The 14962-nt window shown below is 36.2% G+C and overlaps 1 protein-coding gene across 7 annotated transcripts in view; it reads right to left on the bottom strand.

Annotated features, from left to right (window-relative positions):
- The window catches only part of ELP4 (elongator acetyltransferase complex subunit 4), a 144888-nt gene that overhangs the window by 114746 nt on the left and 15180 nt on the right, over nucleotides 1–14962 (bottom strand). For all 7 annotated transcript variants that reach the window (XM_030483006.1, XM_030483000.1, XM_030483001.1 and 4 more), the window contains one exon: nucleotides 13325–13446. In XM_030483006.1, the coding sequence (XP_030338866.1) occupies nucleotides 13325–13446 (122 nt within the window). The remainder of the gene's footprint in view (nucleotides 1–13324; nucleotides 13447–14962) is intronic.

Raw genomic sequence — 14962 nt, forward strand, 5'->3', positions numbered from 1 at the left:
CAGAACTGCAGCTTTGACTTAGACCTAGATTAGGAACGATGTCGTATTACACACTTCTGCTTTCTGTCTTTCTTGCATTGCTGAAAAAATGAACAGCGCTGGATGGATACCAAGCACAGCATTCAGAATTTATGCTGATAGACTGGAGGAATGAAGTGTTACCAAGTTTTCTGACCAAACTTTATCACCCATCTCTGTAAACTGGAGGGCAAAAATACTCTTTATCTGCTTAAAATAGATCCAAGACTTATTTGAAGACTAAGTTTTCATTAAACAAAGACTTTTGAGAGAGAACTGAGATGTGGTCTCAAGAGTTAAAAATATATAGAGCTAGCCAGTATCTCTGTTACAAGGTATTAGGTGTGAAGACAAAAAAGAAAAAAAAAAAATCTGAAAACTTTCGAAGCAGCAGCTCAATGGAAGTATGTGATACAAATGAAACATAACATAGACAGAGCTGATACTGACCATAAACATCTAAATGACAGTCACAGCTTTATGTAGGCAGACACGGTATAAACAGACACACATAGAAATAAGAGAACGAAAGTTTTAATCAATTTTGGATTTAATATTATGCTAATTCAGTACTAAAGAATACAGAAGAGAAAAACCTGTGTATAGTTCAGTATGTAATCTTAGGAACAACATGATTTATTTTTGTTTCTTTAGTATAAATTAACATAATATCTACAGTTAGTGACAACATTGAGAACAAATGTTTCTAATTTCAGGACAACTGTTTGTCTCTTTCAGTGGCTGGTCAGTACACCCTCCCAGAGAAAGAGTAAATGGAAGCTATGAAAACTTTTATGTTGTTGCTTCAACAGAGTTGCAGAAATAGGACAGCTATACCCCTGTGTTTCAGCAGCTGAGCAGAAGATGCAAGCCATACCTTTGAGCACATAATTTTGTTTTATTTACTTTCATTTGGCAAATGAACTCCAAAAGCCTGGTAAAGGCTGTTCAGGAGGATGTTGATGCACAGAGTTAAATGTTCAGATTTCTTACAGCTTGTTTAGAAGATACACTTGAATACCACAAACCCATACTACTATGGTTGTAAAAATTAAGGTTTGTGGGTAGGAAAGCTAAACAAAGATGGTAATTTTCAGTTAGTATTTACCACTTTCGTTAAATTTACAGATTTATAGCAAATGTTCCAGTAAAAACAAAAAATAAAAAATTTTTGTCAAAGTTTCCTTATAGCTACCCAGAACGAAAGCAGTGAAACTTTCAAAGATTTCTGACAGGTAGGAGAAACGGAAAATAGAACACTGTACTGAAAGCTTCTGAGAAAGTATAAATACAAACATGAGCTGACAAGCACGCCAATGCATTTCACATCTATGTGGATACACATTATTTGCATTTACTTCTAAGAGCATTATAGAAAGCATTTTTCAAAAAAAAAAAAAAAAAATTGTTTTGAATTTCTGATGTTATAACTCAGATATCCACAATAAAGAGTTAATGAATCTTATTTCAAATTAAGGTGCTATGTTGAAAACAAACTACTGGACAGTTAAACTATTATGCAAATTTAATTTCCTAATAGAGGTATTCATAGATTTAAACTGGCTATTGTAAACTGTCTTTCTTTTACAGTGAAGAGCTGCTGATACATGATCATGTCAAAATATTGTTCAATTATAGTAATTAAAAAAAGAAAAAAATCAACCTTCATTTAAAAAGTGAGTTCTGTAAAGGAATAATCCTGCAGGCCAAACCAACATTTCCAGATATCTCTTCCTTTCATTCAGCACGATCAACTGGCTCTCAGGTACTACCTGTAACTTTCTATCCCAGCGGGTAACCTCTGCTTTTCTGAAAACAAGTGCCAGTCACAGTTTGGAAGAAATCCTGAAATCCTGTTTATGCATTTCATCAAACTCCCAGAGCTTGTGCCTGTTTCAGATCCTACCACTGATACAAGAAGTTGCTACCTCATCCTGCTGTAGTATGACTGAGCAGGCATCACATCAAACACAAAGCTGAAATCCAGGAAATGGCATAGTTCACCTTTACTGTAAGTAAAAAGAAAACAAGCACCAATATTTTTTTCAAGCTATTTAATATTTTTCTCCTCTAGAATCACTGAAAAGGCCTGTCACTTGTTCATTGTTCATTGTTACTATATAATAATAGGCAAAGACAAATTTGAGACAGACATTTAGCTATATACATTTGTTTTCATATACACCACACATCACGTGACAGAGGTCAAGACAGTAAGGGGTGAGAGATTTTCCAAGCATTACTGATAAAATACAAGCTACTTCAATACCTTCACATAACACTGAAAAAAAGTTCCTGCCTTGCATTCAAACACAGAACAAAACCTTCTTACACAGCACTATATGGAAGAGAGACATTTACACTAAACTGTATGAAAGAGAGGCAGAACGTGTGGTTGCTATTTGAAGGTATGTCTCCGTTGACTAGAAATCAACGTGCACACCTTCGTTAGCCTCGTGGAAGACTAAACAGGATACACAGATGATTGCTAATGTTATTTTGCCTTAGGATGTCCCGATTCATGTACCCCAGTTCATAACTTTCAAAACTAGATCTTTGTATAAGCACATTTGGAAAGGGAGAGAGCTTAGAACGGGTTAGTAGGCTTGGGACTGGGCAGAATTACAGACAAAGAACGCAAATATATAAACCTGCTTTATGTGCAATACTGAAATTGAAATGATCCAAACATCTTTATCTTCATATCCTCTTTTTATCTTCATGATAAATGCAACTGGAATAAAAGGCTATTCCCCTCTTCTGACACTGATATTTAAATGTTGTTCTTTTTTTCAAGGAAAGAGCTCTTTCCAAACCTGACCATGCCTGAGTGATACAAAGCACCCAAATGAGAAAAAGTCTCCCATTGTCATAACACAGGTATATTCTCAAAGATAAAGGCTGGCTGTTAGATACATACTTCACAGCTCTTCTGTGTCATGAAAGGTTTCATTACTGTCCAAGAACTACAAACCATTCATCCATTCTCAGATTGTTCTTAAAACTAGAAGGAAAAATAAGTTATGGAAAGGGTGAAGCAGACCAGCAGCCAAACTAGCCACAGAACACTGGTTTTTCTGGCACAGCTATATAAAAATTGAACCGAGAACTATACAGAAAAACATGTAGGGAGAGCAGTGGAAGACATTTATGAGCAATATTTTTAAGATGGCTAAGCCTGGGCTTCTCCTCAAAGTATCTGTGTGGGTGGACCCAGGAGCAGTGACTTAGCACAACTCTCTTTCTCCCAGGTTCATTACAAATTGAGAAACACACTAGTTTCCAGCAATCTTATTAAACAATTATTATGCTTGAGAACTGTACTTCTCTATCACATAGAAATAGCACTTAAATTCTGCTGAAAATATTAGAATTTAAAAAAGGATTTGGGATTGTGAGCCTATTTAGGTTTAAATACTTTTATATTCTTAGAATAAAATTCAGAATTTCAGAATACAAGATTATGAAAACGTTGAAAAGTTACTTCCAAAATTACATTCAGAATTTGGAAATAAAAGTGTTATTTAAACAAAAGACTAAGAAAAGGACAGTTGATTTATCAGCCTGTAGTAACTCTATTTAACCTATTTCTGCTTAAAAGTATCCCACATCATATAGCTTTGAAAAGCTTTCGGACTGACAATTTTGTGGCATCAGTGTGTCAACTCCTGAGAACTGTTACATTCTCCCAGGCTAAAAAAAGACAAATCTCTCATAAAGCATATTAAAATCCAAAGCACATAGCAGTGCATTAGTTAAAATAAAAAAAAAAGAAAACACAGCATTTCTTGGGGTCAACTAAAATACCAGTCTTTGCTCTGCAGCATGAATACACAAAAAGGCAGACAAGTGCTAAAGTTATTAAGTGCGGTTTGGTTGGGACATTTGTCTTTGTCTAGGTGAGCTGTAGTAGGAGGGAAAAAAAGAGAGAAGGAAGCTTGTTGCTATGTTTTAAAATTTAAAAAAAAAAAAATTTGGGAAAGAAAATTATTTTCCAAAGCGCTAATACTAAAGGACAATGCAATTAAAATAAATATGTTTTCTACAAACTGAGCTTATAAAGGTTTTATTGCAAACAAGAAATAATTAATTTCATTAATAAATCTTTTATCTTTGTAATAACATGGAGTACAACCCGTATCTGCTAGCAAGCCAGGTCTTTCTGTGTTTGCTGCCACATTACTTTGCCTGCCTTGTTTTGGCAGATGCACGAAGCAAAATCAGATTCTAACAGTTTGACCTCTCTCACTTCTTGTGTTCTCTAGGGGATAATAAAATCCAAGATACAATCCCACAGCAGTTAATGAAGCTTAACCTCACACCCTCTTAATTACCAATGCATTACACCAACTATAGGCATCATACTCCTCTCTAAGCTATTTTACAATTCTAAAGAAGTACTACTGTGCTATTATTTAGCAACATAATCCAAGCTGTATGTGAAATCCCTCTTATATAAAATCCTTTGATCCTTACAGGTTTCAATAACTGTATAATTAATAGTACTTAAGAATTTAAAACATTATCTATTTATGTATCAATAAATATGTTGTTCACATGATTTTATGCAGCTATTTTGCAACGCACTGTCATCATAGGTATGATTAAAGAAATGTGGAATAAAAAAATACTAAAGGGAATACAGCTCACTGTGGAACTCTAACTGCAACAATATTTAAATAGTTTAAACTCACATGAATTTAAGGCTCTCTTTCAATACGTTAATTTTTAGTATTTAGAGGACACCAGATGGTAAGTCAGGAAGGGTAAATATTTTCTTTTCAATAATGTATTACATAAATGTCAGTTTTAAGAGCCCTACTCCCATAAGGGGGAGGATTCTATTTTGATTGTAAACACTTGTGGAGACAAGGTCTATTGTTAAAGAACACAAATGACTGGATACAGAATTTTTCTCCTTTCAGTGGCCCTTGTACAATTTATTTCCATCTCCAGGTAAGGCTGTGCTACGGAAATTTTTCTTTGACATTCAAAAGGACCAAATGGATGTCAACCCAGGATAAATGAGAATTGTGTGAAGAGAAAAGGGAAGTAATATTCTTCTGGGTTAGGAAATAAAGAAGGTTAACTGAAAGTACTCTAAGGGGTATTTAGGGTTTTTTTTAACCCAGAAGAATATATTCTCTACTTCACATATACAGAAGTGAACCCTACAGTCAAGTCACAGAACCCTTCGCTATAACTTCCTTGCACTATCTTGCACTCTGTTTCACAACACTGAAACCCAGGAATGCATATAAGTAGATTATTTTTTTTTTAATTTCACTTTTTCTGAACCAGTTCATGAACACTTAAGTAAAAGATGAATACAACAAAAAAGAGATGACATAGTAAAAGAAGTAATGTGAAAAAAATAAAGAGTGCCCTTGCCCAAAATTCTGTAAACTCTGCTGCAATGTATAATGCGCTAGCCTGAACAGATCTAATAATAACAGCATTACTCACGAACACCTTTAGAGATGAGCACCATAAGCAATAGTTCACTAATTGAGCAAATCAATTTTATAGAGTTATCAAGTAGATTTGTAAAATAGTTATTTGAGAACACTGAAGCCTAAACATTTGGGGTTTTTAAGCTGCTACTTTTATGATACATTGAACAGGCTAAGAGCTGTGTTTAAAAACAATCACAATTTCATAACTAAGATCATGAAAGAAAATATTGCAACAAACAGCCAAGGATTGCTAAATAGAAAACCTGAAATTTAAGCCAAACATTTATTTCCTTTGGTTCTGGAAAATCTTTTTATTAGATTGGTTAGAACTTTTGACAAAGACTAAGCTTTACACTTTAGAGAGTTCCCAGCGTGGGTACTGCTTAAAAGGATTTCATTCTTTTTAAAGAGAAGTGATTTTTTTTCCAGTATCCTTTCACACCCATACAACTTCTTTGTCAAGTTTATAACACTGTTTTGTCATGCAGAAAATTATATATTACAATATACTTAAAACATTTGTGTTTTAATAGAGAAAAAAGTAAAATTAGACATTCCATTTACTCACCATGCAAGTAAGAAAGGTAAACAGATAAGCAAAAGCTATATAGTAATGAAATTAGACTTTTCAAAGGAACTTTCAAACTCTGAGACAGCTGCCAGGGTTAGCTTCAACCCTAGTCTTTGTGCCACAAGGCTATCTTCACTTCAGAAAGAGAAATAATAGGTGGTAGAAAAGTTCAGCAGTGCTGCAACTGTAATTGGATTTCTGTGTATTAAGTGATAACATTGAACAGCATGCAACAGCTGAATCACCAACAAGCTCATATATTTTAAGAATACCATTGGGAAAAAACAGGATAATAGGAATGTAGCCCTATTTGCATATGTATTTTTACCTTTCAAGTTGTTATGCTTTTAATTTCTTTATGTAGCACCTAAAAATGTCAAATGACATAAAAAATACCTCTTGCATTCACACACAGCTTCTTTCCCAACACCAGGTAGTGAAGAGATAGGAAGGAGTTAGACTAGTGCTCTTTGAAAATGGAAGCCTGTTAAGCCCTAGTCACCAGCCTGATCATTTCTTCCAGGTTTCCATTCTTCCCTTTGATGAAACAATGTTTTAGAGTCATATCTATAGGGAAAAATGTAAGCATCATGGTTAAAAGTACTTTGCTGGAATAAAAAAGTCCATGTAGACAGCTATACTTTCTTTAAAGAGGTTGTTTGCATACACAGTAATACAACACTGAAGCTCAGTGGGTTGTTTACTGTTTGGTTTTGGTTTGGTTGTTTGTTTTTTTTTTTAACTAACCCTGGAAATATCTACATTTTGCCAGATTCATTCTGCATTCATCTTCTCAGTGGGAAAAGAGTAAGTGTGCACTTTCTGTTCTTAGGTCCACTCAGTATAACCAGTTTGTCGCAGGTGATTTTTTTTCATTTTTTTCTAAATGACACACTTAAGCCAAAATGCCATATTTAAAATGTACTTTGAATTTTGTTTTGAGATCTTTTCAACTTGTTCCTGGAGGTATTTTTTTTTTTATCTTGTCCCCATTGTTTTTTTAATAAACCATTACACTTCTCCACGTGCACCTGCCAGCTTCCCCACCAAGTGATGCCACATTTTGATCTTTCACTGTGGTACCCTACACCACTAGTGTGGTGTCTCCTGACTGACTTGACTTCAGGATATATCAGCAAACACACTGAAGCTGTATATCTGATACCTGGGCACACTAAGGGCTTTACTATTCAAGAGAATCTTCTGTGTGGTTCTCCAGAGAGCAAACTGCACATTTGTTCATTTTCAAACTTGGATATACAATGACACCAGATGTGTAAGGTAAATACCGCTTTATGCCATATTATGGTAAGCCTCAAAGGATTTGATTGGGGGTAAAATTTTGGGGAATGCATTTCCTTCTAAGAAGCCTATCCTCTATAACGGATTTAGGAAAAGCATCCTACAATAAGCAGTAGGCTCATAGATTACGTCCAAATACATTTTTGTTCTTGAAGCATGTGCTCTTTATCTTCTCTTCCTGCATGAGAATCTCCAAAACGCAATCTCAAGGGAGTGCAGAAGTATCCTGTAGTAAATTCCAGTTTGAAAACAGAAATTCCATAGAAATGCAGTAATCACACAAAGTGTTCAACTTTTCCATAGGAGATGAACAGACACAGCTCTAGAAAGCAGTTCTCGAAGTCCCATTTTTCCACCTCATGCTTTCAGGTTCCCAGTGGAATGGTCATTGATGCAACATTGGCAAGAGTCCCATAAGGAAACTGTTGGTCTTCAGTGGATGCTGGTTTCTGTTTCCCAGCACCTATAAAGACCAGTAAGCCTTCCTTTTGAGACCAACTTGCACAGGGTCCCCACTAAAAGTGACTTAACAGAGAGCACTCTTTATTGTTAAGATGAGTTCATAACTAGCAAATATAATCCAATTTTTTCTCATTAAAACTTGTGAGAATCAGTTCTCCTGAAAGGTCTAGATAAAATAATTAGGAAAAAAAGCAAAGAAATTTTTCTATTGGCAGTTCTAGAATTTTAGTGCCAAAGCTGAAGCAGAAAAAGTGAAAAATACAGAAATGCAGCCACCAAAAAGATTTTTTTTTTTTTTTTTTGAATTATGAAGATTGGAACCATACTTTGGCACTAACAAGGAGAAGAGGTGTGAAGAACTAAGCTGTTATATAGTTACTGTGTTTTTATAGCTTCCAGAAGTCACTCTGATACCCAGCCTAACTTAAAGTGGATGCAAGCCTGTTCTAATTTTGGCAACAGTTCAAGGAAACATTCAACCCCCTTGCTTGCTGTTTCTTGCAAAAAGCATCACAGTGTTTAAGATTTCCTCTGTAATAACTATAATCATATACTTGAATTTGTATGTTCTCAAACACATACAGTATATGCAACTTCAAAAGAGCTGGCATTAACTTTAGAGTGCTAAATAATAAAAAAAAGTATAGTCACTAAATGCAGTGAAGGAAATAAGATACAAGAAAAAACCTTATCTACTTTACTAGAATCATACAACAGTCAGGGTTGGAAAGGACCTTAAGATCATCTAGTTCCAACCCCCATGTCACGGGCAGGGACACCTCGCACTAAACCATGTCACCCAAGGCTCTGTCCAATGGGGCCTTGAACAGCACCAGGGATGGAGCATTCACAACTTCCTTGGGCAACCCGTTCCAGTGCCTCACCACCCTCACAGTAAAGAACTTCTTCCTTAGATCTAATCTAAACTTCCCCTACTTAAGTTTGAACCTTTAGTGGTAGTGTCCTACCACTACAGTCCCTAAGGAAGAGACCCTCCCCAGCATCCTTATAGATCCCCTTCAGATACTGGAAGGCTGCTATGAGGTCTCCACGCAGCCTTCTCTTCTCCAGGCTGAACAGCCCCAACTCTCTCAGCCTGTCTTCATACGGGAGGTGCTCCAGCCCCCTTATCATCCTCGTGGCCCTCCTCTGGACTTGCTCCAACAGCTCCATGTCCTTTTTACGTTGAGGACACCAGAACTGTACACAATACTCCAAGTGAGGTCTCACAAGAGCAGTGTAGAGGGGCAGGATCACCTCCTTCAACCAGCTGGTCATGCTTCTTTTGACACAGCCCAGGATATGGTTGGCTTTCTGGGCTGCAAGCGCACACTTAAGCCGGCTCATGTTAAGTTTCTCATTAACCAACACGCCCAAGTCCTTCTCTGCAGGGCTGCTCTGAATCTTTTCTCTGCCCAACCTGTAGCTGTGCCTGGGATTGCCCCGACTCAGGTGTAGGACCTTGCACTTGGCTTGGCTGAACTTCATAAGGTTGACATCGGCCCACCTCACAAGCCTGTCAAGGTCCCTCTGGATGGCATCCCTTCCCTCCAGCGTACCAACCGAACCACACAGCTTGGTGTCGTTGGCAAACTTGCTGAGGGTGCACTCAATCCCACTGTCCATGTCACCGACAAAGACGTTGAACAGGACTGGTCCCAACACCGATCCCTGAGGGACACCACTCGTTACAGGTTTCCAACTGGACATCGAGCCATTTACCACAACTCTTTGTGTGCGGCCATCGAGCCAGTTCTTTATCCACCGAGTGGTCCATCTATCAAATTAATGTCTCTCCAATTTAGAGACAAGGATGCCATGCGGGACAGTGTCGAACGCTTTGCACAAGTCCAGGTAGATGATGTCAACTGCTCTGCCCCGTCCATCAGTTCCGTGGCTCCATCATAGAAGGCCACCAAATTGGTCAGGCAGGATTTCCCCTTAGTGAAGCCTGATGGCTGTCACCAACCACCTTGTTGTTTTTCATGTGCCTTAGCATGTTTTCCAGGAGAATCTACTCCAAGATTTTGGCAGGCACAGAGGTGAGGCTGACTGGTCTGTAGTTCCCCGGGTCTTCCACCTTCCCCTTCTTGAAAATGGGGGTTATATTACCCTTCTTCCAGTCATCAGGAACTTCACCTGGCTGCCATGATTTTTCAAATATGATGGACAGTGGCTTAGCAACTTCATTCGCCAGCTCCTTCAGGACCCGTGGATGGATTTCATCAGGTCCCATGGACTTGTGCACAATCATGTTCTTAAGATGGTCTCGAACCTGATCCTCTCCTACAGTGGGCCTAAGGTCTTCATTCTCACAGTCCCTGCATCTGCCTCCCAAGACTTGGGTGGTGTGGTCAGAGCACTTGCCAGTGAAGACTGAGGCAAAAAAGTCATTAAGACCCTCAGCCTTCTCCAAATCCATGGTAGCCAGTTCTCCCGATAGCTTCTGGAGAGGGCCCACGTTGTCCCTAGTCTGTCTTTTATTTGCTATATATCTATAGAAGCCTTTCCTGTTATCTTTCACATCCCTTGCCAGACTCAATTCTAACTGGGCCTTAGCTTTCCTAACCTGGACCCCAGCTTCCCAGACAATATCCCTGTATTCTTCCCAGGCTGCCTGTCCTCAATTCCACCTTTTATAAGCTTCTTTTTTCCCCTCTAAGTTTCCTCAGCAGCTCCTTACCCTGGCCCTCCTGCCTCACCTCCTTCTATTCGGGATGCGACACTCCTGAGCTTGTTTCTCTTTGTTTTTAAACTTGAGCACGTAACAGCCTATCACAATTTGTAGTCTAAGCTTAATAAGGTATGGTACTGAAAACGGAATGTTAAGATGAAATGTTTCCCTTGGTTATTTTATTATTGAATTAGTTTTCCATTTACCAATGCAATAATGATCAAAATAATTGATCATTATTTTATGATCAACTACGGAAGTATATCATACTATTTCTTACATTATATACTATTCCCAGTATTTATGCCCTTACAGTAAAATGTTACCTTTAGTTGAAGAACATAAATTGAACAGAAATGCTCTCAAATGTTTAAAATACTTTCTAAAAACCAGTATGTATATAGTTCTGTAGGTTTTACCAGAGATGTATAATTTTTCAGCATTATGTCTTAATGGCAATTTCCTGAAGGAGCTTTGACTACAAAAAGCATGAATATGTTTTCAAAGGATGATGGATAAATTGGTGGGTGGTAATATAATATATCTTAGGCAGCTGATCAGGGCTTTTTATCCTCTGCTTGTCTTTTAGTTATACACAATTTCAAGATAATTATGGTCTCTAAGAATGTCTTTTCCCCTTCCTACTACCAGCAATATTCGTCTTGGTTACAGGTTCAAGAAACTTCCAATCACATCACAAAATTAGAATAAGGCAATTATGGCATCTTAGCAAAGAACTGAATGTATAGATAAACTGACCACATAGTATGGACATAAGGCAGTTAATGAACTGCCTTTACGTAAAACACCCATTAATTAGAATACTAACCATAGAATATATTGAATCTATACTTGAATTTCATACAATAAAAAACAAGCACAAAGTGTATAATTCAGGTTGATATGTACCATTATTTAATTGCCTTTTCAGTAAAGAAGACAGTCTCATTAAATAAAATGCAATGTTCTTCAACGGTCAGATATGTTATATTAAAATCCTGACTTGATGGAGACATCCAAATCCCCAAAACCTCATTTTTATGACAGAAGAGGACTTCTTGAAGTACCTGAAGGTTCTCTCTTTTAGAAGCCAAGTAAGACGGTTTTAGGGATAACTCCTCCACTTTTGTGGTTTGGAGACCTAACTGTGGCTAACACCAGCCTTTTTCCAGGTGAAGCAATACTGTATTTTAGGTAACACATATTGGCATTTCAAGAAGTGCCTAAGCTTTCCCAGTGTAATTTTCTAGATTGATGCCTAGCATATTACAGGGTTAATTCACCGAAGCAATTTCAGACAGCAACAGAAACAGAGAAATCAACTCTATTGTGCCTTGTCTGTTAAGTAAAGGAAATGCTGAATAGTCACAGTAACTGCAGAAAAGCACAGACAAGAATACTGTTGGATATACATAAAGACACAAATAGAGGAAGAAAACAAGACAAAACTATGTTTTCCCCAGCTTTTCTGTAGTAATATTGTCCTTCCATTTATAATCCTTTATAGTAACACCACTATGGAGTTACACCAGAGGAATGAAGTATTATTACCTTGTATCTACCTGAAAAGTAAGAAGCAAAACTTATTCCAAATCAGACATCAGAGCTCAATAAGTCACAATGACCACAAACTCAAACTGGTTCAAGAATGACAGATGTAGTAAAAATGTCTGTTGACTGACTTGCAAAAGCATAAAGAACCAGAGCTAGGAAAAATATAACATGCTATGAACAACTGATTCAAAGGTGAAAGAAAGAAGAATAAAATGTATGTTAGCTACTCTATTTTAAGCAGTTTTAGTGCAATGCAATAAAAACATTAATTTGAGTGATTTAAATTTTATGAGAAGAACAACTGCAGTCATCATGTATTGTACGGTCAATGTCTTAATCACCAGTTGTTTAAAAACAAACATTATTTAAAAATATAGCATGTTCTTATGTAATTCATACTTTGAAATCAAATATTAACCTATTTGTCTATGCTATATTCTGAACCACAAGAACAAATGATAAATATTTCACTCCTAAATAAACCGTCTTTAGGTTCAAGATCATTAAAAACATCTTAAGATTTTTCATAACCACAATCATGCAAATTCATTAAGAACATACTTGTCCTGAATACTGAAGACGGTATTGAATAGATTAGGCATAGAATATATCATCACTAGGTAGGAAAAAAGTAATCATTTTGTCCAGAAATAGTCTCTGAACACTCTTACGAAAATAGCCAAACTTCACCTGACACAGAAGTAATCAGTAAATTATATGTTACTTTTGATATTAGAAAAAAGCAGCCTTAGAGAGACATAAAATATTTAATGACATTTGGTAAGATGATCCTCACACTTCAGCATTTTTTTCATTGTTGATCAGGCTTTTTCCCTTATACAGTTTCCTGATAATGGAAACTATCAGTGTTTGCTTAGAATCACACTGAAGTCTGAAAGGAACCTTTCTATATAACCTACGCAAAACTGGCCACGTTTCCTTAGTAGAAAAAAGACAGAATGAAAAGTATGTGTAAAGGAAGTCGTAAAGAGGTTAAATTCTACTTTTATTTTCTATGGGAAACTACAAAAAATATCTACACAAATTGTACACTGTTTCCACCACAACATATTGGAAGCAGCTTAACTACTCTTCCTGATAGGCAGGTGGAAACTGTACACTGTTGGGTTTACTCAAACCATTCAACTAACCCAGCTAGTCTGTCTGGTTCTTATGGATCACCAAGATTAATTAATTTCTTACTACACCATATATGCGCTTTAAAATGTATTTCAATTCATCAAGAGATTACAGCTTTACTTGTAAAAAGTTATGAGTGTTCTTTACCTTTAAGATGTTGTTGGGATGCTCTTTAGCAGAAGCAACAAATAAGTCATGTCCACAGACAACACCCTCTGCGAGAAAATACTTGAACAACAAATTGGAGTAAAGACCATATTTATCTTCCTCTGTGAAAACAAGAACAGTTGGATTTTATTTTTGGTTTGGTTTTCTTTTCCTGGGTTTTTTTTTGTTAGATAAATCACCCACCTCCATTTTCACAACACTGTAAAAGCCCTCTGTTGGTCTACCTCCTAGAGTATATAATGTACAACAAAGATAATAGGTAAAATATGATTCCAAAACTTAAAAAATAATGATTGATAATAGCGTATTCCTCATTTTTCAATATCGTATCACGTATCCAATCACGTATTTGATTCTAAGATATGGGTGGGTTACAGCAATATCTTCCTAATAAGGTTTCCCATAAGTATCAACTAACATCAGGTTTAATGGGAAGGGGGTTTGTTAATTTAGGAGAACCATGTTAATATTTACATTCTTAATGCTTAAAGTATTAATCAACTTGTTTAAAGCATCTACTAATTGATGCTTTTCAAAATTTAATCATATCTGGCCTGTTAAAGCTATATAAAGGTATCATTTCTCATACATTCTTACATCTGCGTTTCAAAACTGAACACTACAAAAACAGGCAAAACAAATGTATATATTGAAAAACCAGACAATCTGCAACACCATTTTTGAAAGGTAAGCAGAGCAAAATCATCAATACATTCAAACCATATACAAACTTACAGTTTAGAAAGTGAGACAGTACTTGTTGACAGACGTGGATAAAATATTACTGAAATAAAAATACAAACCCCACTGACTGCAGAAAGGCCAATACTTCCTTTGGCTTCTTTGTTGCATGTTAAGTATCAGAAATTACTAGAATTTGAAAGTCTTAATGAGCTTCACACAATTAAAATTATCATAACTCAAAACTACTGGGGAAATGAAAGTGAATGAGTAAATAGCAAATGAAATTTGAACCATCTCTGATTTTCTTTATTTTTAGGAAATACAAATAACAGCAATGTTCTTGCTAGAAAAAAGAATTCCTAGTAATATAACTACCTGATTAATTAGCAATAAGTCCAGTAAAATTTTAGGTCATGCCCTTTGGAACAAAGTATTTCTGCCATTTACTTAGAAAGATATGTGAAATATTTTGTCTGGGAGATAAGTAAATGCAACAACGTAATGTTTCACTTTTTCATCTGTTAAATCTGGTTGCTGGAAGATAATACACAGGGATGTTATGGCAGAAAGATAGAGAGACATAGATTTTCTTTATACAGAACCAACAAGACTCTTAATCCTTTCTTTCTGTGATTCGGAAACAATTTTCTCCCTATTATAAATCACATACAAAAATATTAAAAGAAAAAACCACAAAAGCAATAATAAAGGGTGAAAATAAGAAAGTTGTCATCCATATATAAACTTGTAAAAATACTAAAGAAGGAAAACAAAAAGATTATAACTATTCTATGATTCTATACGTACCAGAACAGCATGCTTTGGAGCTTAAGAGTCAAAAGAAGCAATAAAGTGGAGTGGGAGGAAAGAATGAAAGGAGATGTATATCCAAATAGGAGAAAGAACATTAATAGCAATGGGGAAACTTAAGAA

This window comes from Strigops habroptila, chromosome 4, assembly GCF_004027225.2.
Source record: "Strigops habroptila isolate Jane chromosome 4, bStrHab1.2.pri, whole genome shotgun sequence".
Lineage (NCBI taxonomy): Eukaryota > Metazoa > Chordata > Aves > Psittaciformes > Psittacidae > Strigops > Strigops habroptila.